Here is a 23,946-nt window from a genome sequence, read left to right as displayed (position 1 = left end):
TCTTTTTCACTGGTTTAAAAACAGAGAATCAAAACATTTCAGAGTCAAAAACTGAAGTAAAGTAAAACAAAGACAGACAAAGAGCTAAAAGTAAAGGACTGATTAATTGCTATACAACAGATTATACAGTAGATTGTGTACTGTAAAACAGTTTATGGTATTGAAATATACATGTAAATAATATGAAAATGATTGATGGTCTTATTTTTAGCACACCTGAAAACATCCTAAAAAAACAAACAATGCAGCTTCTATGTAACAGTACTTGTCCTGGCTATAGAAAAAAAAACTATGAAAACCAATGGGATTTGGTGCAGTCTAATCTTTATGTGCTTTGCTTTTTCCAAAATATGACATTCCTACAGCCTGCCAGTGAAACAAAGGTTACCTAATTGTAAACAGAGCTGGGGCAGTTACAATGTGGTCTATTCTCTAATCCAGTGTGACCCTTATACTGTAAATAGTCAATATCAAAAGTAGAGAAGTGAGAGACTCAAGTATGTAAACAAAGTGTCTTGTAGTCTCTGCAGTGTATTTTTCCTGGAGAAAAGGGTCGAAAACTGCCTGACAGAGGAGCATTTGTCAAAAAGCAAGAATGGAGCTGACAGAGGTGAAAGATTTATTGTGTATAGAGTAGCACCAATTGAAACACTAACTGTTTAGCAGGCACGCAGAGACAAAAGGATACTGTAGGACATGTGCAACAAGGGCAGTGAAGATTAGGATGACACATAAGGCAACGGTTATAGAGTAACAGAAAAGGAAGATGGTTACATTGGTTTGTCTCTGAAAACCAACAGGGAAAGATATTTTTTAGGTGTTCATGACTTTTTATGTGCATGATAAGGTTTTACAGTGCATCCTTACTCATCAGTCTGTTTTGGCCCTTTATATGACTGCCTCTGTTTGCATGTTTGGGTGGAGGGTTAAAGTAGTTAGTGTTGGGGCGGCCTCTAGCTCACCCAGTAAGAGCATTCGCCCCATGTTGGCTGAGTCCTGCAGCGGCGTGGGTTCGAATCTGACCTGCTGCCCTTTGCTGCGTGTCATCCCCCATCTCTCTCCCCCTTTCATGTCTATCCACTGTCACTACATAATAAAAAGGGAAAAGCCCCAAAAAAATAATCTTTAAAAAAGAAAAGAAAAGTGTGTTGGGAATCAACAAGCAGGACTTAGATGCTTATCTTTAGATTTGTTTTTGTTATGAAATACTTTGGGTATTTTATCTGCTAGATTAGCGAAAAACAGATAATATATATTGGTATTTACTATTTTATAGCTTAAAGCTTATCGGCTAACCCTAGAACAAATCAGTAAATCCGACAAAAAATGATTCAACAGGTGTATGGGGTAAATTTTGTCTGTTAATAAAAATGCAAAGAAATGTGTGATCGCAAACCATCCAACAAAACCTGCAACCCCAAATGACTATGATTGCAAAATATGACAAAGAGTGTTACATTTGCATGTAAATTCACAGCTTCAACGTGACTGTGTTCACATCTTTTGGTTTGTGAGTCATTGTTTTTCTTTCACGCTTTTTGTTAGGCCTATATTTTGAAATGATGGGCATTTTCTGATGCAGTTTTTGTTGGCAGGCTTGCGATCCTACATTTCTTCGAATTTTTATTAACAGACAAAATAAACCCCATACAGGTACAGTGGCTTGCATAATTTTACACACCCATGCTAAAGTTGACTAAAAAGAGGAAAAAAAAAAAAAAACATATTTTGGAAATTGATCTTTATGCCTTAATTAAAAAAATCCAACCTTTTAAGGACACCAATTTTCCAATTGTGTCGTAAATAAATAAATGTTCTTCCTTAAATTACAGGGGGCATAAGTATAGACATCCCTATGTTATATTCCCATAGAGGCAGGCAGATTGGCCTTTAAAAATAAAAGTTATTTCATGGATCCAGGATACTATGCATCCTGATAAAGTTCCCTTGGCCTTTGGAATTAAAATAGCCCCACATCATCATATACCCTTCAACCTACCTAGAGACTGGCATGGTTTTATTTCAGTTAGCCTAATAGCTGGTTTGATTTGTATTAAGAGATGGTTTGTATACTCATGCCCCTGTATTTTAAGGAAGAACATTTATTTATTTACGATACATTATTCATTCACAAAAAAAATTGGTGTCGTTAAAAAGGTTGGATTTTTCCTAATTTTTTTAATTAAGGCATTAAGATCAATTTCCAAAAGATAGTTTTTTTATTCCTCTTTTTAGACAACTTATGCAAGCCACTGTACCTTTTATGTATTGTGAGGTCATAAAAATAAGATTTATTTTTTTGAGAGTTAATTAAAAAGCCAACACTAACATTTCATTTCAGTCACTGTAGTCTTGCTGGCAATAAATGGGTAGCTATTTGTTTTGGGCTGTATAACAGATGACTGAATATGTTCTCCTTCACTGCGACATCACAGTAACCCTTCTCACACCCGATTAGATAAATGCACCCCGGACTTGGCTGTCATCAACCATTGGCACTGATTTTCAAGCTGGAAAAACAGAGCGACTGTTCAGTCATATCTGTCTTAAAGTTGAATAAATTAGAGGCAGGAAATAAGACATGTAGTTGCAGATGTCCCCATCTAAACCACCCCCCATTGCTTTCTGATTTGTCTGGCTTCTAGTTTCCGGGATCAAGCAATTCTCAGTACATTTTTGCGACTTAAATGTTATTGACAAAATTAAGCTCACATGTTTCAGACTTAGCCTCGTGAGAACGTCCTGATCTCGCGAGCTCCAGTTTTCCACTCGCAGATCAGTCTGGCATCTTGAGGTAGAGAAAATTTGGAGCCGTTAGCAAAACGACTGGGCCAATCAGCGTTGGTTTTGAGGTGGGTTAGGTGGTGATAGACAGATGGTTTATCCAATCAGCTAACCAGTATTTTCAGACAGCGCGCTCGCTAATGCTTTTTTTTCTTGGATCCTTCTTTTGGAATATGGTCCGGGAACCCGAAATGGTGACTTTTATTCCTAAATTCTCGTTACACAAACGGCAAATCTCCTTTACCGACATGTTGCTTGCATTCTGAGCTAACGAGCTATGTTTTGCCTGCAGCAGCAGGGGCAGGCTTGTGGTTGCATTTTCATACGCTTCGTGGATCTGATTGGTTGATTTGGCCCGTCTATCACCAACATAGGTGATAGACAGATGGTTTATCCAATCAGCTAACCAGTATTTTCCGCCCCTTCACAAAAGTTCTCCAACGGAAAGTTCCCAGATGGATATGCCGAGCAAATGCGAAGCAATCCATCTGGCGGAGTCAGGTTAGTTCAGACTGCCTTTTGAGGCTGATTTGGAGCACTGTGGGCGTGCGGGTCTTGTTAAGCTAAACAATTTCATTACGTAACGGTTTTGTAAGCACAGACGTCAAAACTTTGGAACATTTGTTGTTTCCTATATTACAAGCCATGTCATTAATTTGTTATTTTTGTTGTGTTTTTTTGCACACACTAACATTTTCTTCTACACCAATGAGTCATTTCCTAGATTTTCTATGAAAACAAAAAAATACACAGCCCCCATGTAATATCCATAGGCCATTATGCTACCTCTTCCTTATCCCTGCCTCCCTGGCCTGAGTTATAAGTGTTGCATAATCATAATCAGATCAGGGCCAGAACGCTTTCCCCAATCACAGAGTTCAGATCACATCTCATCTGGCTACTCCAGTCTGTTTCCTCTCTACCATACAGTTACATATGCTGCTAAACACACACACACACACACACACACACACACACACACACACACACACACACACACACACACACACACACACACACACACACACACACACACACACACACACACACACACACACACACACACACACACACACACACACACACACACACACACACACACACACACACCATGATTCTGTGTCCCCACTCACCAAGCCCAGAACACTCTGGCCAAACCTGGTGTTAATCACTATACAAAAAGCTCTTTACAAAGCCCAGTTAGTTCTCAGAGGGAGGTGGGGGGGGCTCGGACGATCTGATTGATTGAAGAAGGGGAAAAAACTTCTCATTTGGACAAAAGACAAGAGAGGAAAACTAAGGACAGGCCTGAAAGAAGCTTTGGGGTGGGGGGACCTCTGGGTGGCCTAAAGAGAAAAAGCAGAGCTGACAGATTAAAAAAACAAAAAAATGGGGGGATGCATCAAGATGCCAGACTGGTTTCACCAAGTCATCCAAGTTGCCGTGGCAATGTCATGGAAACTCTAGAATGTTTCCAGATCCTGAGCACCATGGCAACAATGTGGTAGCATATCGAGTCATGCTCCCTCCCTCGCTCCCTGCGGATTTTGTGAATATCAGCAGTGATAAGCTGCTGTGCCACTCTGCTTTGATTGACACCTTAGAGGCGACAACCTTCAGTAGGATCAAGATGAATCAACGACAATCTTTGCGAGTGTGGAACAGAGTGTGTCTACAGAAACGTAAATAGTCGTATCAGACAATATAGATTTGTGAAGTTAGTTCTGTAAATGCCACATTAACTTGCTGAATAGTCAATGTTATGTGACTGGCAGTAAAAGGATTTTCAAGGCTTGGATGAACATTAAAGCTTAAGGACAAAAGTAAACCACGACTCCCAATGCTCATCAAGCTTAAAATTCTGTGGAGTATCGCTAATGGCGAGCTTATGCATAGATTAGACTAGATAACATATTCAGCAGTTTAACTCAGTCCACTTTCAGATTCTGGTTAGTGTTAGATGCACTTCATTATGTAAACATGCTGGAAATTGTGCATGTCAGTCTGATGTTGATGAATGGACCTGAACCTCTTTTCTGTAAAAAAAAGTCATGACAACAATCTTGGTTTGCTAATAATAAAAGGTTAGACTACAGTGTCCCTTATTCAATTAGTGATGGAGATAAAAAATAAATAAAAAGTCACTCAACTGCAGAAAAACTTTTAAAATCCATAACTAATGGAGCATCTCAGAACACTTTTCTTCTTTCATATCATTTTCCAACTAAGCCAGCAATATTACAGATGCCATGCCTAAAAGGGCTTATGGCATTCTGAATGTGTAAACTGATTCCCGTCAGCTGTGGCTCATGGGTAGTGCAGTATTTAGAGCCATTTGCCAATGATGGAAAGAAAAGGCAAAAACAATTCAAAGTAATGGCCATAGCATATAGAACCCTACAACTGTTACATTATCCAGGAGACCCCTTGTGTTATTACCGGTATGTTAAAGAACACTGAGAAACTCTTTACAAACTACTTCTAACACTCACCGCTGTCCTTCAAGCCGTTCTCCTCGATGGTCATCTGCTCTGCCAGCTCAGACAGCGACTCGTCAATGGTGTGGCTGCCTCGCAACGTCTGAGAGAGACGCCGCTTGAACCGCTTCATCTTCTCCATGGAGCTCTCAGGAAGGGGAGGCCTGAGGATGACAAATAAAACAACACGTTAGTTGTGGTTCTAACCCATGTAAGAATAGACACAGCTTGTTTTAGTTACAGAATTTGATTTAAACAGGGACAATGCACAATTAAACATTAACCTTGTATAAAAACAAGGAGAGCTGCATTGCACCACGAGGTTGTAGCACAATTGCTATTTTCCGCCCGTAGTCCCTGGGCAGGTAGGTAAAACAATAGTGTTGATGCGGGCCTTGACATTTCATTGACAAACTCAGTTACTGCCTTTAATTCAAAAGAATACACCTCACCCGCCTGCAGGCATGTTTCACAATCCCACATCAAGAATCAAACTGAAATCAAAGACGTTTCATCACCAGACAACTCTGACGTTAATTATGACTCAGCTCATGGTGGCACATTACTTCACATTCCTCCTCCTGGGAAAACATGACAAGTTGGTGAAAGATTCTTACGGGTGAGTTTAGAGTAAGGTCCCTGGCACACCGGACTGTAAAAGCAAATCCTAAACCAGGGGGATTTGCTCCTGAATGGAGCAGGACGAGCCTGAGCCACATCGAGTCCACATCACACATTCCAGCCGCATTTACTATGTGCATGAGAGTAACTAAATGTGAGAGCTAGAGACAGTGTGTGTGTGTGTGTGTGTGTGTGTGTGTGTGTGTGTGTGTGTGTGTGTGTGTGTGTGTGTGTGTGTGTGTGTGTGTGTGTGTGAGAGAAAGAGAGCAGCCTCTCCCTGTGACCTCAATGTAGAGATCATGACTCCACTACTACTGCAGATCTGGACAAGTGTCTGTCTGCGACAAGGATGAGTAAAGCCAGACATGAAAACACACGAGTAGTACAGCCCCTCAGGGCTCGCTGCCTTTTCCCTACTGACAGCCTTTTGTCTTCCAAATAATCACTCATAACCTGAATTCTGTTCAGAGATGCAACTGTTTCATACAGCCAAAGCCAAATAATGAGAACATGGTGGCAGAACAGGATATGGCTGAAAATAAGGCGGCCCTCTAAATGTTGATGATTTGAATCATCAGTTAAAGGATAGGTTCTTTCTTAAAACAATACTCGCATGGCTGTACGTAGAGTTTTTGGTTGCGGTCATTTCTTTTTTTGTCTATACTGGCCGTAAAGAGATGGGAGATTTTAATGTAATGTGATGGGAGGGACAAAACCCACAGTCCTCATTCTGTGTAAAAATGCATTCAAAGTTCAGCAGAAGGAAATATGTGACAAATCAAGCGGGGATCTTCCAAAGGTTTTTTTTTTTTAAAAGAATGAATTCCCTCTTTGTGCTACTTCAGACAGCATTTTCTTGAACTATAGCTAACTGGAACTAAAAAAGCAATACTTTTGGAAAATACCCATTTGATTTATGTAGCTAAGACTGTGGAAGCCTCATATTATTATATTATCAGCTTAACTTAAGAATGTATTTTTGCACAAAGCGAGGACGGTTTCCCATCTCTTCCATTGAAACTGCAGCGGGGAGGGAGTTCTTCTTGGAGAGTATGGACAAAAAAAGGGCCCCAAAAACAGTTTTGTAGTAAATATGGGCATGTGAATATTGTTTGAAGACACACTTGAAGAAATATGTGAACTAGGCCTTTAAGAAGCCACGATTTGAACTAAATTTTGTCAGTTTCATTGTACACAGAACAACAGGATAAAAGCATGACAGACAACTTTTACATACAAGGGTTAAAACTACGGTAACTTTTCATTATGAATTCTTCTGTCAGTTATTTCTTCCATTAGAAGTTGGTCTAAAATGCCATAAAATACTAAAAGGCTTCAAATTGCTTGTTTTGTCCGACCAGCAGCTCACAACCAAAAACATAATATTCAATTTACAACAATATGAAACAGGGAAAAGCAGCAAATCATCACATTTGAGAAGCTGGACACAAAGAATGTTTGGCATTTGTGCTCGATAAACGACTACAATTACTTACTACTACAACAACAGAGACCAGAAACAAAACAGCGACAGCCAATCAGTGAACAAAACTGTTTTTCAAACATGGCGCCTTGATTTTCATTTCGCATTAAACAGCCCACAAACATCTGTTTGTGAAGCTACAGATGATTCAGCAGCTGCATGGCCTATTTCTCACCCCAGATACTGTAAGATTCAAAAAGTCTGTACACAGTTTTAAGAGGCAGCGAGCCTGCCCCCATTCCCTCCACACAGCGAACAGCAGCAGTCGTCTGTCTGAGCTGGGCTAAAGGCCAAAGCAAACTAGGACAGTGCAAGGATGAAATATTAAACTGTAGATCATAAACTACACAAGGAATCTTCATATATTCGCAGCTTCAGATAGCATTGAGGAAGCTGAAAAGTCTATACTACCCAAAAATCACGTAACATGACAGTAAAATGCATTTCGGGCTGTTGGTTGAGTGGTTTAGAGTGAGAGTACCATGTAAGCGTGACGTTCCTGGTTTTATTCTGGCCAGCTGTCAAGTACAAGGGACTCCACTATATATATTTTTTTTGTATATTCATACATATTGCCCTTTTGTGGTCTTAGTCAAGCAACAATCAATCTAATTATTCAAGGAACCGAGATGAGGCAGAACATCAACTCAACTGTCACAACAGCTTCACATCAGTCCGCCTCATGACACATCAGCTCCAGCATGGGCAAGCAGTCTGTCATCTCCTGAACAGCTCGCTGCGTTACCCACTCTCCTGCTGCAGCAATACACTCAGCCTGCAATATGTGCGCTACATAGAAAAAAGTTTCAGTTCATTAAACTGATGGAAAACTATGTATTCACCACTGTTGAAGGCTGCCCTGAAGAAGACAACTTCGTCAGAGTTAAGAGTTATAAATTATGAGTTTGCAGCAACTGTTTCCAGTCTTTTTTACATCAGCAAGCGACTCACTTGATATACTGTACAGTTATACAATTAGTCAATGATTCAACACAAAATTAAAAACAGTGTTGGTGATCAATTCATTGTTTTAGTCATTTAATAAAGCAAAATGGCACGTTTGCTTGTTCCAGCTTATTAATCATGATTTGCTGCTTTTCTTGGTTTATATCATTGAAAATTGCAGATCTCTGGGTATTGGACTGTTGGTTGGACATAACAAGACAAATGTTCCGCTTTTCTCTAGGAGCTTGAAATGGATATTTTAGGCTATTTTGTAGACTTCATTTGTCATAGATTTATAGGATTGATCAGAAACAATAAGGGAGAGAGTACTCGATAATGAACACAATCATTAATTGTAGCCCTGATATTATTCTGGACACAAAAAAAAAATCACTATAATGAGTTTTCAATCATTGGGATGAGCTCAAATCAGGATTATCTTGCACCAGAGAGAAGGGGGGGGTCTGTCTACTGTGCAACTGTATCCGCTGGGCCACAGTCCTGTTCCTGCTCTGGGATCGAGTGTGGAGCTTTGGACATGATCCCTGTTCCGAGCCTTATCCCTGCTCCCCTAAGTAGGCCGGTCTAAGGTCTGAGCTCCAGATCTGCTGGGAGGTGACCAGGGGGGAGGGAGGGGGCTGAAGTGGAAGGGTCCGAGGGCTGCGCTGATTCTGGATTTGTTACCACGGCCACTGCTTTTTCCATATTGAAAATGCAGAGCACTGCAGGAGACTGCATGCATGGTGATTTTCCATCTCCTTCAATCTCACACCCTATAGTAACCCTAACCCCCCTTTTTCTCCGGCAGCCCCCCTCCCCCCAACTACGTCTGCATTTTCATCCCCTAAATCAGCCTTACCATAACACAACTCTCGCTTCACAGACAAACCATCTTCTCCAGCTGTATACTGAATTGCATTTTTTCACTTCTGTTTTCCTGCCAGTACAGTCTGCAGAAGGTAGTGTGGGGGATGGGAGGGGATGGGGGGGGGGAGTTGAAGCATTATGGATGCTGCAGTGGTGACAAACACGTTTCATATGGATTCTGTCCTTTTCCTGCTGCAGCTACGAGCAAACAGAGACTGTGCTGATGATGATGACAGAGGGCTACTTAAAAGGGTAAGAGTTCCTGCTGTGAGGAACCACCCCCCCCCCCCAAGCCACCATCACTGCAGAGGTCTGTGCAATTGTCCCACTTGTGCTAGATTAACCAATCACACCACAGCCACCATTACTGCCACAGGGTGTCTGCTGTCTGGGCCACCCACAGAAACAGGAAAAGCAAGGTCGCAACCTCTTTGTGACCTCTACAGGGTTCAGTAAACCATCTAACGTCACTGCGAAAAACGTCTGCCTCTCCTCCCTCGGTTGCCTCGCACACAGAAGACGACAGAGAACAAGCGTAACTGTTGGCATGATTCACGGGTGAGCTCAGCCTCGCTTTTCTAAAGAGCAGCCTTTTCTCATCCTGGCCAAGACAATGAGGACATGAGTGAAGGAACTGGCTCCATTATGGGGGCCTTAAATAAAGGCTGCATTGTACCCAGTAAAAAGTAAGCTTTTTCAGGAGACACAGGAGGAGGTGGTGTGCTGCGTGGTGCTGAGCATGACAACCAGGCAGGCATGCTGCAGCAGGTGAGGCTATAATTCAACAGTAAGATGTGTTTGAACTTAACTAAGGCTAGGTACATGAAAAAGTCTCATCAAATGTTCCTCTTTTCTGTGCTCACAGATGTTGACAAAGAGGACATCATTTTTAAGTTGGAAAAAAGGTATAAATTGAAATAGGTTTAAAATCGCAATAGTATTTTATCATGACATAAGTATTGTATCATGGGGCCTCTGGTGATTCCCAGACCTAATAGTCACCTGAGCAATAATACAGTTTACAGACTCCAGGAAGAACAGGTGTTACTGTAGAACAGCCTACAAATTCATTATCTGTGTTGTGAAATACGGCAGCTGGATTCTCAATCACAAGATCACGCGAGAATCACGGGATCACGTCTCACACGAAAATGTATCTGGTCAGATTTCAAGTAGTAGGCTAACGCGTTTGTGTCTGAACTAGGCTACAGCTTACCGAACCAATCGGTGGTTTACGTGTGTGACGGCCGCGACTGTTCGTTTCAAACAACAATGGAGGACGTGCTAGAACGATGGGTCATCCAATCACCTGCCATGTATTTTTTTAAAGTGCCTGCACTTTTCCAAACATTTTCCAATGACGGCTTCTCAGATGGTTCTGTGTTAAAACCATATGGCGCGTCAGGTTAGTGAAATACACTTTTACAAAGTCTGAGATTACCCTTAAATATACAAATAAACCCAGAATTATGTTAAAGCAACACTATGTAACTTTTAGCCCGAGCTGTAGTTCCAATGAGACAACCTGAAGGGGGACCGAAGCGGGAAAATTTACATAGGTTTTATTTAAGAATTTTTTGGGGGGGAAATCACAAAAACATAAATTTGAATAATTTCCCTTATTAAATATGTCACAAATAATGACGTCTTTTAAATCAAACACACCATTCATATGAAAATAATACATCTAAAGCACCACTTACACTTCACATGATAACACAATAACAAGGCCCGCATGAATTGTGACAGATAGCCTAAGCCTTGTGGACCCAGGCAGCAGACTTATGTCACGCCAATGTAATCCATTTTTCTTTTTTGTGATTATAATCCTTTGTGCATAAAATGAGGAACCAATACAACACATTTTCAGACTGGATCCTGCAAGTTTTACAGCTATAAGATGTTAGGTGTTAATTTCTCCCTATAAATAGATATACTTTGATATGTTGATAGTCTTTATTTATTGTCAGTGAAAAGCCTGTTTGGCTCATTACAGAGATAATCGCCCAGGCGGGGATTCATCTGATCTTAGTCAAGTCACCTGCCGTCCGTTTGTGAGCAGAGCATTAGCATCAGAGAGAGCGACAATTAGCCTTTCCCTGTCCTGCTCATCATTGCACCAGCAGCCCCTGAGCCTTTCATGGCTGTTAAAGGGAATTAACGTGAATTAATAGGAAAAAATTGGATATTTTTAATATTGCTTTCCATGGAAAGTTTAGTTGGGGAATTTTGGAAACATTCCAATTTTGATTTATTATGGTTAGTGGGCTAAACAATTAAAAGGTCCCATGACATGGTGCCCCCCCAAAAAAAAAAAAATAAATAAATAAATAAACTCCCGTATTTTAAAAACTACATGTTGGCAAGTATGTTGTAGCCTATGCTGATTACTGTGTGCATGTCATTGATGAATATAGGAAGGACATTTAACTGAAGTTGCATTAAATCAGGTTGTTTTAACCAAGATTATGCTGCAAGATGTGTTTTTTTCCAACTACATTTATGTTCCCTCTTATAGACTAACAGTATTATAACAAGCAATATTAAAAATATCCAGTTTATTCCCATGGAAAGTTTCCAACTTTGAAAATTGCCAGAATTTTGCAACCCTATGAATGATTGATTACAGTATTTAAATGTTTGTAGTTTTTTATGGATGTATGGATGTCAATAAATGGAAACACTCACACCACTGTGGTCCTTTTCTTATAGCTTCATTAGGAATTAACTTATTTTTAGCTGTTGAACATACTACTTTCGCAAACCCTGATTAGAAAAACCTACTAAGCCAAGGTAGAGTGGGCCTGGGGGTTTCTAAATTCCTCTAATTAAAAAACCACACACATGGATTTAACAACATGGTCTTTTAATAAACCAGTGAGAACTTAATTATGAAAACCTCAGCATATTTCAAATATGTGAAGCTATGCTGGCTGTACTAACATTGGTTTGGATGAAGATATATGTGTGTGTGTGTGTGTGTGTGTGTGTGTGTGTGTGTGTGTGTGTGTGTGTGTGTGTGTGTGTGTGTGTGTGTGTGCGTGCGTGCGTGTGCGTGTGCTGCTTCCAAAAAAAGACCAGACAAGTGTTCAGACAGCGTCGCAAATTCCGCCAAGAGTGATAGAAAAAAAGGCAGAATTTGTCCCTCACCTGTTTCAGACACTACCCAGATATGTGGTGTAAGGTAACTGTATAAATCCATCAAAGAGGTTCCCAGCCAGCTGGCTCAGTGACTGCAGTGGAGTCTTTACTACCACCAGACACTTACAAGATTCAGACTGAGATAGAGAATCAGGGAGTGGACGGAGTCGGCCAAACTTGCAAGCAGCAGCATTTGTCTAGTGGGGCAACTGCATTGAGCTGCATGTTGGTGCCAGAGTTCTTGTGTTAATGCAGCAAAGAAAAGAGGAAGAGTTTGTATTCATGGCTATCTTTAGACAGGAGTGGTGCCTGGGACATAGCAGCTGCTCCCTGGCGAGCTGTGACACATTAACCTTCAGCCAGCTGTCTTGGCCTGCCGCTTATACATACGTTCACACACATTCAGAGAGAACACACACTTGTAAACTATAGAATTAAAATCGGCCAAAAAGTCAATAAAGTTTGGTTTGAAATCATCCTGTGTATAATTGCCTGTTCAAAAGTAGAGAATGAATCTTTGGCAAAAACATCCATTCATCATGTGTATGCTCACACACATACTGGACCATCATCTGATCTGCACTGAGACTCAAGGGATCAGCAACGCGTGGCTACAGCTGTTTCACAGCGCGTCAGGTTACTCTGCCACCACCATCCCCAAGGCCTTCACCAAGGGAACGACCCCACAGCAAACCAACACACACACACGGGTTCACAGTCCCCCAACAGCTCCCGGCCCGCCTGCAGGTACCAGGCTCAACATGAGGTATTTTGAGCCCAAAAACTGACACACCTTACACCTTACTGAATGATAAAGATCTTTTAAGGTTGTCAAACTGAAACCTGCTCACAGGAAATGAGAGCAAGTGCTTTGAGCTCTCTTCTTTTTTTGAGCTCTTTTTTTTCAATTCACAAAAAACATATAAACTGTAAAGAGTCACAAGTAGGACTGGGTATCGAACCTCAGTCCTCACAAACTTTCACTAAATGCTTGTTTCTTTACTTATTTTTTGATCAGAGGGTTTCTAGTTTAAATTATATATTTGACTGCATTTATTTAAGTAAAGGTCTTGTTCGGCTGCTAGAATACATTTAAGAAGTTTGGAAAGGAAAAAAAAATCAACTGGGTAGAAAAACATTGATCTTCTTAAAAATACGGTATTGTTTTGGTATCTGTGCTGATCGGATTTGGCACTACTATCAAAAACGAAACCCAGCCGCAGTAACAAACAATTAGTCATCCAAACAGAAAATGAATCAGAACCAGTTTTGATAATTGTTTAAGTACATTGTTTTAAGTAAAAGTGCCAAAAAATGTGCATGGTCTAACTTCTCAAATGTGAACATTTGCTAGTTGTCTTAGTCCTTTGTGATAGTCAACGGAATATTTTGGATTTTGGACTGTTGATCAGACAAAACAAGAAACTGGAGGATGTCAACTTGGGATAAGGATATTCTGATTCAGTACGTTTCATATACTTGACAATTAATTAATTAATTAATTAATTAATTAATTAATTAGGAAAATAATCAGCAAATTAATTGATAATGAAATTAATCATTAGTTGCAGCCCTTTATGTTACTGAGATTTTTGTTTTCCAAATGTTAGTTTCAGAGCATTATTAAATACTCACAAAAAGTTGTTGTAACAGTACAGTTTATATTCTACACAAATGAAGATTTGGGTCCCATGCAAAGAATAACTATCATTATAATTGCCCTGAGTCACTTCCAATAAGGCTGTTACAACATGAGAACAATAAATGTGGCAATAAATATGTAACCACATAGGCTCCTGGGTCTTTTCAACCCCGCACAACAATGAGGTCTTCCTTTTGGACATCCTGTTAACTTCACATCCATCTCTCTCTCACCCACACACACATACAGTTCACTACCACACAGGTTAACGCCCTATAGGAAGAAGACATACGTACAGGAATTCATTGAAAGCTGTCTCTTGGGGGTGAGATTCCTAGAAACTGTTTCCCATGCAGGCTACTGCCTGCTGCTCCTGGCCTTCTCCACAAACAACTGAACTGAGAAGGTTAGGCTGATACCGACTGTGTGCGTGAGATCAGAGGTTGGTATAGTTTGCACGGTGCTTCCAAGTAGTTTGAGAAAGAAAAAAAAATGGATCAGAAAGATAGGACATTTCTGAAATGTGGGTCAGTAAATGTTTTGGTGGCAACTATGCAAGACAATACACGCAGAGCAGCCTGCAAAGCCCTCCCTCTACCACCAAACCTCATACAATTTAGTGGCAACTAACCCAGCAAACTGTTTGTGTTGCTCTGTATTTAACAACAAAGCTGACACTAATGTTTAATCGTGAGGGCAGACATGATTAAGCATTAACCACAATGAACTTAATTTATCATTTATGTATGCTGCATGTAGCTAGCTGACCTTGTTTGTTTTAGTTAAATGCCATTCACCGGTGAAGGGGACAAACTGAATAGCTTACACAACAAACGGCTGCATTCACGCCGAGGGCTGTGAAGTAAACATTGTAAAGCCCGTTTTGTGTCAACGCAGGGCGGTGTGAATGTTTCTTAGGGCACGGCGACTCTAACCGGTGGTTCAGCCGCTGTAAAATTCACAGAAACTACACCGAAAACGTGAGTGACTCTCACCAGAAACGATGAACGTTGCTCCGACCGGAGTCCCCGACCTCGGAGCTTCTTCTCAGGCCGGATGCCGTCTTTCCCTCCGAGCGTGAAAAAAAAAAAAACGACTGCTTCTTCTTCTGGTTTCGGTGTGGTGGTAGCTACTTTCTGATCTTCAGTGTCGCTTATATCCGCGGGGTTATAGCTTCCAGCAGCATGGTTTTTTTTTTTAAGGCTTTAAAGTTTCATTCCCAGTAGAAAATAGGAAGCGCTGTTGTTGGGTTTTCGACCATGGCAGTGCGAGAGACGATGGTGATTACTGGTTGGTCTGAGTGTGTCCTGTCCTCTGCCTGCTGACGCTGCCTGCCTGCCACCACCACCACACAGCCGTGTCCTCAAAATGTCAGCGGGGAAACAGCGCCACCCAACTGTTGGTGCTAGAAACAGCAGGGAGACTGTCAGTGCGGACCCACAGCGGCCCCTACTGGAGGAAATGATGCACTCATACAAATACACATCCACAAACCTGAGTCACAAATGAAAGGCAAGAACGACTCACTGGCAGTGGTGGAAAAGTGTACAAAATAAAAACTTGCTTTAAAGATTCAGATTAATAATATAAATCAACAAATGCATGTATTATTATATGTTTCAGATAACATAAAAAAGATTAGCTCCACCTTTACCAGCTGCAACATTAATGTGATGTACACATTAATGCGAAATATAAGATAGTTATTCTGAAATTTAGTTGAAACTTGTTTTTTCGATAACCTGCTGACTTAGAAACAGACAAATAAAACAGGACAAAAACAAACAACAATGTAGCTTTTTCCCTGAATACAAAACTCGGACTCTTTAACGTTTAATGTCCTAATTCACTTCAAGTATGATTTTCCCTCCTCCCACATGCCTTTCTCACTTACCTGAACAAACTTACAGCCCATTTTCTGAAACCCTCCCTCCAATTTCCTCTCACTTCCCTGAGCAACAATCCCTCCACCTTGGATTTCCCCACCAAACAATTTAAACATTCAGTCTTTTTTGGGGCACAGCCAGAATTTAGGTGGGGGAAAAAACTCTAACAAACAGAAGGCTGCATACTTTCCGGCAGGACTTTATGCAAGAAGCAGAGAGAGTGGCCTTGTTGAGGGGCCTCTTTCAGCTGCATCTGACATAGACATTTGGCAAGAAAAACCTCTAGGCTCCAGGCTACAGCTCTGGGCCTCAGTTTGTTTTCAGTCACTTTTTCCCTAGATATGTCAGTTTTTGTTGTATATCATCAATTTTCTCCAGTTGTGTATATTCAGCTTTTAGTGTCCTTTGGCCTATAAGTGTTCCCTTCTTTGACTAAATAAACAGTCTCTCACAGGCCTATGCTACTTAAAAAGAAATATGTGGAACACAATAAGTTTATCAAGTCAAAATGAAGTCTTCAGCAACTTCCTGGAACTTGGAAACCCTCTCTGCTGTTTGTTGGATTCAGCCTATTACTAGATCTTCACCGTCACTGCCTCCCTTTCCTCTGACAAGCAGTCAATATTCCTCCAGGCTCCCACCCCACCTCTCACATACTCACCTCTGCTTCCTCCACATTACTCATATCTCTCAACAAATTCAGACACAGAGCTGAAGATGTCCTGGACGTATGCAACCCTCCTGGGTCTCCTCGCTGTGCTTCTGGCACTTTCCTGTGAGTCTAATGCAGGATAATTAATCTGATGATAGCTTTTTTGTTGTATGTATTTAATGCAAAGGTAAGCATGGGAGCCTAAATTCTGTGTTTTAATTTAGAGCTTTCATGTTTTGTCCTCTGACCCAGTGTCTACAGAGGCAGAAACTGCAGCTGTGCCCGACAGCACAGGCAAAGCTAAAGATCCACAAGGTGAGGAGCTGCATCAGCCGCATCTCTTCTATATTCCCTCTGTTTATCCCTTTATGTTGTGAGCTGAACCTCCTCCTGCTCCCTACTGCAGGTCCGCTGAAGAAGATCTTCATGAAGGAGGCAGATGCATCAAACTTCTTCAGAAGACGCAGCAGACGGGCCTCAAAGTCTCAGGATGAGATTAACGGTGAGTTCACTTTGGGTTTGTTTGTGGCAGTTTGACCTGAGATCAGCCGAGGTGATGGGCATTTGTTGTTGTGGTTGTTATGTGTGTGTGTGTGTGTGTGTGTGTATCGTAATTGTTGGCATCTGTGTCTGATTATGCAGGACATTTTGGCAGCAGAGGTACACTCACACTAATTTCTTTATCGTTAAGCCACAATAGAAATCATTATGTTGCATCCAAATTGGTGATATTATAAACAATTCATTACAAAACCATCTGTCCTAAGAAATTATGTCTTCTAATTGTCAGCATTCAATGTTTATTTTTCTTGAAACAAATAGAAACCAAAGAAAATCCTGCACACTGCTGATCACTTGTACTCACTTTATTATTAGTGATTGATTAATATTTAAAAGGTAATCAGCACTGTGTGGGATTTTTTGGTTTCCTCAAAGTCAATAGTTTGTGATCCTAGATACCTGTTTTTAAAACTTTATGGTGTGCAAAAATACTATTGTTACCTCTTAAAACATAAAAAAAATTATTCTGCAAAAGAGCTGCGATAAATCCAAATTATTGTTATTCTCTCAAAACAAGACAGGATAAGGCTGACTGTTGCTTTAGCATCAACAATATTACATTTGATTCGAGAAAAGTTTGTTTTGATCTAAATTAAACATACGCAAAAAAACACTGCAGGAGCTAATGAGGATCCTAAATAAACAAAACAAAACATGCACAGTAATTTGACATTTACTCTTAAAATAAATTGTCTTGCACAAAAAGTCCTTGAAAAAGTATAGACCTACACAAAAACATCAGACATCAGACATCAGTGGGAAAGAAAAAATGATGCTAATATGCTCGACATCAACAAAACAAAGCATTGATCATATGAACAAGGTAAAAAAATAAATAAAAAATAAAGTGTGTTAAGCATCTGAATACTCATAAAATAACAATACCTCTTTTTGTCCCCAGGAGCATAAACAGGCCCTGTGTTTTAATAGAAACAGTTGACATTTTACAGTATAACTACACTAACATATTTCCTTATTATGTTTTAAGAAATTTTTGGCACAGTTTGAATGGACAGTGAGCAAACTTGTTAATGATAGCCTTAATGTTTTTTAGGCTGACAGCCAGCTGCTGTTAACTGTTTAGTGAACCTGGCCTAACCAGAGAACACCTCAGACATGTCTGGTCACACAGCAGCTCAGCCTCCTCGGCTGGAGGCTACAGCAGGAGCCACAGGGCAGCATGGAGCTCACACACGCACGCACGCACGCACGCACGCACACACGCACGCACGCACGCACACACACACACACGTCACAAGTAAATCAGTGAATATTCTCCTTACAAGTGTTGTGAAAATTCACATACTGTACCATGTTTGACATTCTCGAGTGATTTAACAGCACTGTTATGTACAGTTCTGCCAACAGGAAGGTGAGAGCACACACTGAGACTGCTGCTCTGAATTGGGGTTGTGTAATGTAACATGCCGTGTGTGTGTGTGTGTGTGTGTGTGTGTGTTTTACAACAAGACACTGTGCAGTGTAAAATCAGTGATAAAGTGAACACAAAGCCGTAAACAAAGTGAAAAGACTGAGATGGACCGAGAGTGAGTGAGCGAGTGAGTGGGTGAGCGGTTGGGAGTTGAATGTGGAATGTGGCGACACACAGGTAGAAAGGGGTCAGAGAAAAACCAAGTTAAAAAAGTGAGAAAAATAAACTGCTCACTCTGAAGAGCCTCTCCTGCTGCATAATGACATAAAAGCACAACAGCTCACTTGCAGGCAGATGAAATTCGCTTAGGTATTTGATCAATATATTAAATGTTTCAGTAGGTGGATAAAGTGAATTTGAAGCAAAGTACTGACATCAAAATGTAGACAGTAGCCTCTTAACGAATGCTGCTGTTTGACTATTTGTGGGAGTTGGTGAGCCATAAGAAGCAGGTCTGCAGTGGTGTGTCATGTTAAGAAAATGACGTATGATTAACCCTGCTGTGCAGAAATAGATAGCAAACCAAAAAAAGTAGACATTTTCATCTGCAAGTCACGACAAATACTGATCTGCAGTTCATCTGTTGCTCTTCCATTCATCCATCCATCTTCATCCGCTTATCCGGGGTCGCGGGGGCAGCAGCTCCAGCAGGGGACCCCAAACTTCCCTTTCCCAAGCCACATTAACCAGCTCCGACTGGGGGATCCCGAGGCGTTCCCAGGCCAGGTTGGAGATATAATCCCTCCACCTAGTCCTGGGTCTTCCCCGAGGCCTCCTCCTAGCTGGACGTGCCTGGAACACCTCCCTAGGGAGGCGCCCAGGGGCCATCCTTACCAGATGCCCGAACCATCTCAACTGGCTCCTTTCGATGCGAAGGAGCAGCGGCTCTACTCCGAGCTCCTCACGGATGACTTCTCACCTATCTCTAAGGGAGACGCCAGCCACCCTGCCATTTCGGCCACTTGTACCCTGGATCTCATTCTTTTGGTCATGACCCAGCCTTCATGACCATAGGTGAGGGTAGGAATGAAAATTGACCGGTATATTGAGAGCTTTGCCTTCTGGCTAAATTGAATTTAATACCGCCCCCGCTGCGCCAATTCTCCGACCAGTCACCTGCTCCATTGTCCCCTCACTTGCGAACAAGTCCCCAAGGTATTTGAACTCCTTCACTTGGGGTAAGGACTCATTCCCTACCTGGAGAAGGCATTCCATCGGTTTCCTGCTGAGAACCATGGCCTCAGATTTAGAGGAGCTGATCCTCATCCCAGCTGCTTCACACTCGTTTGCGAACCGATCCAGTGAGTGCTGAATGTCACAGGCCAATGATGCCATCAGTACCATATCATCTGCAAAGAACAGCAATGAGATCCCCAGCCCACCAAACTGCAACCCCTCCCCACCCTAACTATGCCTCGATATCCTGTCCATAAATATCACAAACAGGATTGGTGACAAAGCGCAGCCCTGGCGGAGGCCAACCCTCACCTGAAACAAGTCTGACTTACTGCCGAGAACCCGGACACTCTCGCTTTGGTCATACAGGGATTGGATGGCTCTGAGTAGAGACCCCCTCCCCCCATACTCCCGCAGCACCTCCCACAGTATCTCCCGGGGACCCGGTCTTACGCCTTCTCCAGATCCACAAAACACATGTAGACCAGATGGGCATACTCCCAGACTCCCTCCAGGATCCTTGCAAGAGTGAAGAGCTGGTCCGTTGTTCCACAACCAGGACGGAATCCGCATTGTTCCTCTTCAATTTGAGGTTTGACTATCGGCTGAACCCTCCTTTCCAGCACCTTGGAGTAGACTTAAAAAGCCGCTAAAAAAAATAGAGTGGTGCGCACCCTCTGCACGTGCACTCAAAATCCTGGCGCGCCAGCGAGATCTACGTCATTTTGATGTCACACTGGCACACGCAAGCTCGAATGCGGCAACTGTAAAACGGCCTTTATGAGCATCCCTATGTTCAAAAATGGTGTTCGTTATAGACAAGCCATGACTAGCACAGAAGTCCAACAACAAACAACCACTCAGGTTTAGATCAGGGAGGCCGTTCCTCCCAATCACGCCTCGCCATGTGTCTACATTATTTCCCACGTGTGCGTTGAAGTCCCCCAGCAGAACTATGGAGTCCCCCATTGGAGCCCCATGCAGGACTCCATTCAAGGTCTCCAAGAAGGCTGAATACTCCAAGCTTTTGTTTGGTGCATATGCACAAACAACAGTCAGAGTTTTCCCCCCCACAACCCGCAGGCATAGGGAGGCGACCCTCTCGTCTACCATGCAGTGTGAACTCCAAAGTAGCAGCGCTCAGCCGGGGGCTTGTGAGGTGGTGGGCCCATGGGATGGAGAGGGAGGTGCTACGTTGCTTCTTTGGGCTGTGCCCAGCCGGGCTCCGTGGCAAACCCGGCCACCGGGTGCTCGCTGAAGAGCCCTCCATCTGGGCCTGGCTCCAGACGGGGGCCCTGGGCTTCCTCCGGGCAGGGAAACTCTACCTCTTCCTATAGTTGAATCACAAGGTTTTTGAATCATTCTTTGTCTGGCCCCTCACCTTATTGTTCTTATAAACATTAAACTCTGTAATATAAAACCAAGTGACTTGAATTCCCAGCATGAGTTTCAGCCCCCACTGCATGTGCAGATGTGTGCTGGGAATTCTGTTAAGGGGTCAAAGGTTGTAACCTGACTTTGGAAAGGTTGACATGGCTATCCAAAACCTTTCTTATCTCAGCTAATGGCTCTTTCTAATGTAACTGCAGTCAGTGTGTGAGTTTCACTGACACTCACGTGACAGGCGAGTACTTTAATGTCCAATCCTGCTGGTCAGAGGTCACAAGCAGGTCACTTCTCTATATCTATCTTAGTACCAATTTCAAACCGAATCTAAAAATGGAACCCATCCCTACTAAAGAGACTGTATGTTGCAAAATACCCTCTTGATTTGTCTAACAGACTGCTGAAGTCTCATATTAGCTTCTGCTAAACCAATGACTTTAAAGCAACACTATGTAACTTTTAGCTGCAGCTGTAGTTCCAATGAGACAACCTGTAAGGGGACCGTCCCCCTATCGGTTGTCTCATTGGAACTACAACTTGCGTCGGGTAGTGCAAGTTGTAGTACCAATGAGACAACCTGTAGGCCTAAAAGTTACATAGTGTTGCTTTAATGTACATATATGCTTGTGAGTTTTATACAAAGATGGACCTGAACATTTCTTTAAAAATCCTTTAATTGTTCCTTTCTACCCGCATACATATTTCTGGATCGAGTAAAAAGGGTGAGACATTACTGTCACTTGGGGTTCCAGTTTAGTTTTGTAGTTTTGTAATGTTCAACAGTCATCGTGTGTGTGTGTGTGTGTGTGTGTGTGTGTGTGTGTGTGTGTGTGTGTCTGTCTATACTTGTAGGTTGATGCAGTTTATTTCCAGACCATGCCATGTTAATGGTCTTCTCTTTGGCAGAGCATATGAGTTGTAATATTTTGTTGTACTTAAAGCTATAGTGCGTAGTTTCTGCTGCCCCCATGAGAAATTCTAAGTCATGAAAACAAAACTGTTGGCGTGTCCACATGATACAAGTCTTCCATGACCCCCCGATCCTCTACGCAGTTGCTAGTAGCCAAGGAGGACACGGAGGATAAAAAAAAATGGACTCTTCAGAAGAGGTAATTATCTTCACTCGAGTTTCTGCGCGGGAAACTCATTTGGCAATGGCTTGAATGTAACGGACGTTCATTAATATCAAAAAGTTATGCGCTAAAGCTTTAATGCACCCTGAGTGAGTCGATTGAAGTATGTTAGGCATAAACAAATCCCCAGGGTGCACTGCAGTTTTCAGAAACAGACCTCAAGTGACTTCCATCCAGGAAGTTAGCTGTTGAAAAGCTTGCTTATGGTTTTCATAGTTTTTTTTTGCTTTATTTAGTGAACATCATACATTAATAAATATCCAAATAAGTCTGATTACTTTGTAATACATATTTAAAAACTTGCCCAACCATCTTGCTCATGCAATGAATCAATAACAATTACAATCTTTTGTTATTAGTGTCAAAGGAAAAGCAAAACATAATTAAATAATAAAAATGAAAAAGAAATCCATATTTTCATGGATGGGACTATTAAAGGGACACTCAGGCTAACTCAACTCATGGTGTCTTTGTGTATTTTAAAATCGTTTAAAGTCAGTTACTTTTATGTAGGCCTACAGTTTGTGTCTAATATGCTACCTCATATGATAATATACTACTGAATCTGAGATGTTTCTCATTTTACACTCAGTTAATTCATCCTCCTCCTCTGTGCTTGCAGCTGAGCAGAGGCAGATTCTGGCTGCAGATGAACGAAAGAGAGAGTTCCACGAGGAAAAGAGGAACGAGTTTGAGAGCTATGCTGAAGAGGAGCATGATGGTATATCTGATGAGAGGGATGAGTTCATTCACTCAACCAGCTCATTCATCCACTAAAATTGTCATAATCTTCCCAGAACAAAACGAGAAGACCAGAGAGAGCACCGAGCAGTGGAGGGAGTTTCACTACGACGGGATGCATCCTCCTCACGAGTACAACCGCCAGTCCATCTGAGACTGGAGGGCAGGGGAGGAGAGAGACGATGCTGTAAAACATCTTTAACCACACAACGAGGCCTTTCTCCTCTCACCTTGACACTTATATAGTAGAGATAACAGCTACAGAATGATATTTTCAGCTTGTTTCAACCCTTGTGTTGTTGATTTTGGCTTTAGTTCCTATGGGCTATTGATGAACATATTACATATTATACATTCCTTTCATTTAGGGCTGTAGCTAAAAATTATTTTCATTATCGATAAATGAACTATACTCATTACTTTTGCAATTAATCTATTATTCATTTGGTCTATAAAATATCAGAAAACAGGAAAAATTCCATAATCGCAAAACCTGAGCTGACTTAATAAAATTGCTTACTTTGTCTGATCAACAGCAAAAAAAAGTACATTTCTGTAGCTGACTCCTGAAGCACGTCATCAGTTCAAAATTATTTTTATTATCAAGTCTCATAAAATGAGGAAAAGTATTGAGCTGATAAATGGATGTTTTTTCGCTGTTAAGGAGGGCTTGGGTTAAGAGGATGTGCAATGAATTTTTGCTATATTACCAGATAAAGAATACGTGTGAATAAACTGTATTTACTCCTACTGTATTTACTATAATATTTACTCACTTCTGATGACATAAGTTAAATCTTCTAACATACCGGTAATTATTTGAACATTTGTATCTGTATTTTCACTATAAGAAATGTGTACAAACTAACCTGATATTTACTCCCTCTCAAAGAAGCAACAACTCATGCAAACAAGCCTTTTTTTAATACATGAATTTCTACAACTCCAACGCATATTTCTGCAACAATATATATAATACATGCAAAATAAGGGGCTTTTGATGGTTCATATTTTTTACT

At 41.4% G+C, this 23,946-nt stretch overlaps 2 protein-coding genes across 2 annotated transcripts in view; one reads left to right on the top strand and one right to left on the bottom strand.

Annotated features, from left to right (window-relative positions):
* The window catches only part of LOC114560688 (cyclin-dependent kinase 17), a 31,302-nt gene extending 15,958 nt beyond the window's left edge, over window positions 1–15,344 (bottom strand). The window contains exons 1-2 of the mRNA XM_028586232.1: window positions 14,956–15,344; window positions 5,277–5,425 (exon numbers count right to left, since the gene is read on the bottom strand). Of these exons, the coding sequence (XP_028442033.1) occupies window positions 5,277–5,403 (127 nt within the window). The 5' untranslated portion in view covers window positions 5,404–5,425; window positions 14,956–15,344. The remainder of the gene's footprint in view (window positions 1–5,276; window positions 5,426–14,955) is intronic.
* On the top strand, window positions 14,226–23,243 carry ucmab (upper zone of growth plate and cartilage matrix associated b). The gene is made up of 6 exons (XM_028586234.1): window positions 14,226–14,402; window positions 16,550–16,621; window positions 16,751–16,813; window positions 16,905–17,000; window positions 22,809–22,907; window positions 22,984–23,243. Exons 2-6 carry the CDS (start codon window positions 16,564–16,566, stop codon window positions 23,079–23,081), a joined length of 414 nt encoding a protein of 137 aa, XP_028442035.1. The 5' UTR covers window positions 14,226–14,402; window positions 16,550–16,563; the 3' UTR covers window positions 23,082–23,243.
* The last annotated feature ends 703 nt before the right edge of the window (window positions 23,244–23,946 follow it).

Source organism: Perca flavescens, chromosome 8 (genome assembly GCF_004354835.1).
Source record: "Perca flavescens isolate YP-PL-M2 chromosome 8, PFLA_1.0, whole genome shotgun sequence".
Taxonomy (NCBI): domain Eukaryota; kingdom Metazoa; phylum Chordata; class Actinopteri; order Perciformes; family Percidae; genus Perca; species Perca flavescens.
This window is presented reverse-complemented; position numbering and strand designations above follow the sequence as displayed.

Bases quoted from the DNA above. Each gene is read 5' to 3' on its own strand.
- ucmab (XM_028586234.1), top strand. From the start codon at position 16,564: ATGTCCTGGACGTATGCAACCCTCCTGGGTCTCCTCGCTGTGCTTCTG. The intron at 16,814-16,904 runs GTGAGGAGCTGC...TCCCTACTGCAG, and splicing joins CAAAGCTAAAGATCCACAAG to GTCCGCTGAAGAAGATCTTC. The intron at 17,001-22,808 runs GTGAGTTCACTT...CTGTGCTTGCAG, and splicing joins GTCTCAGGATGAGATTAACG to CTGAGCAGAGGCAGATTCTG.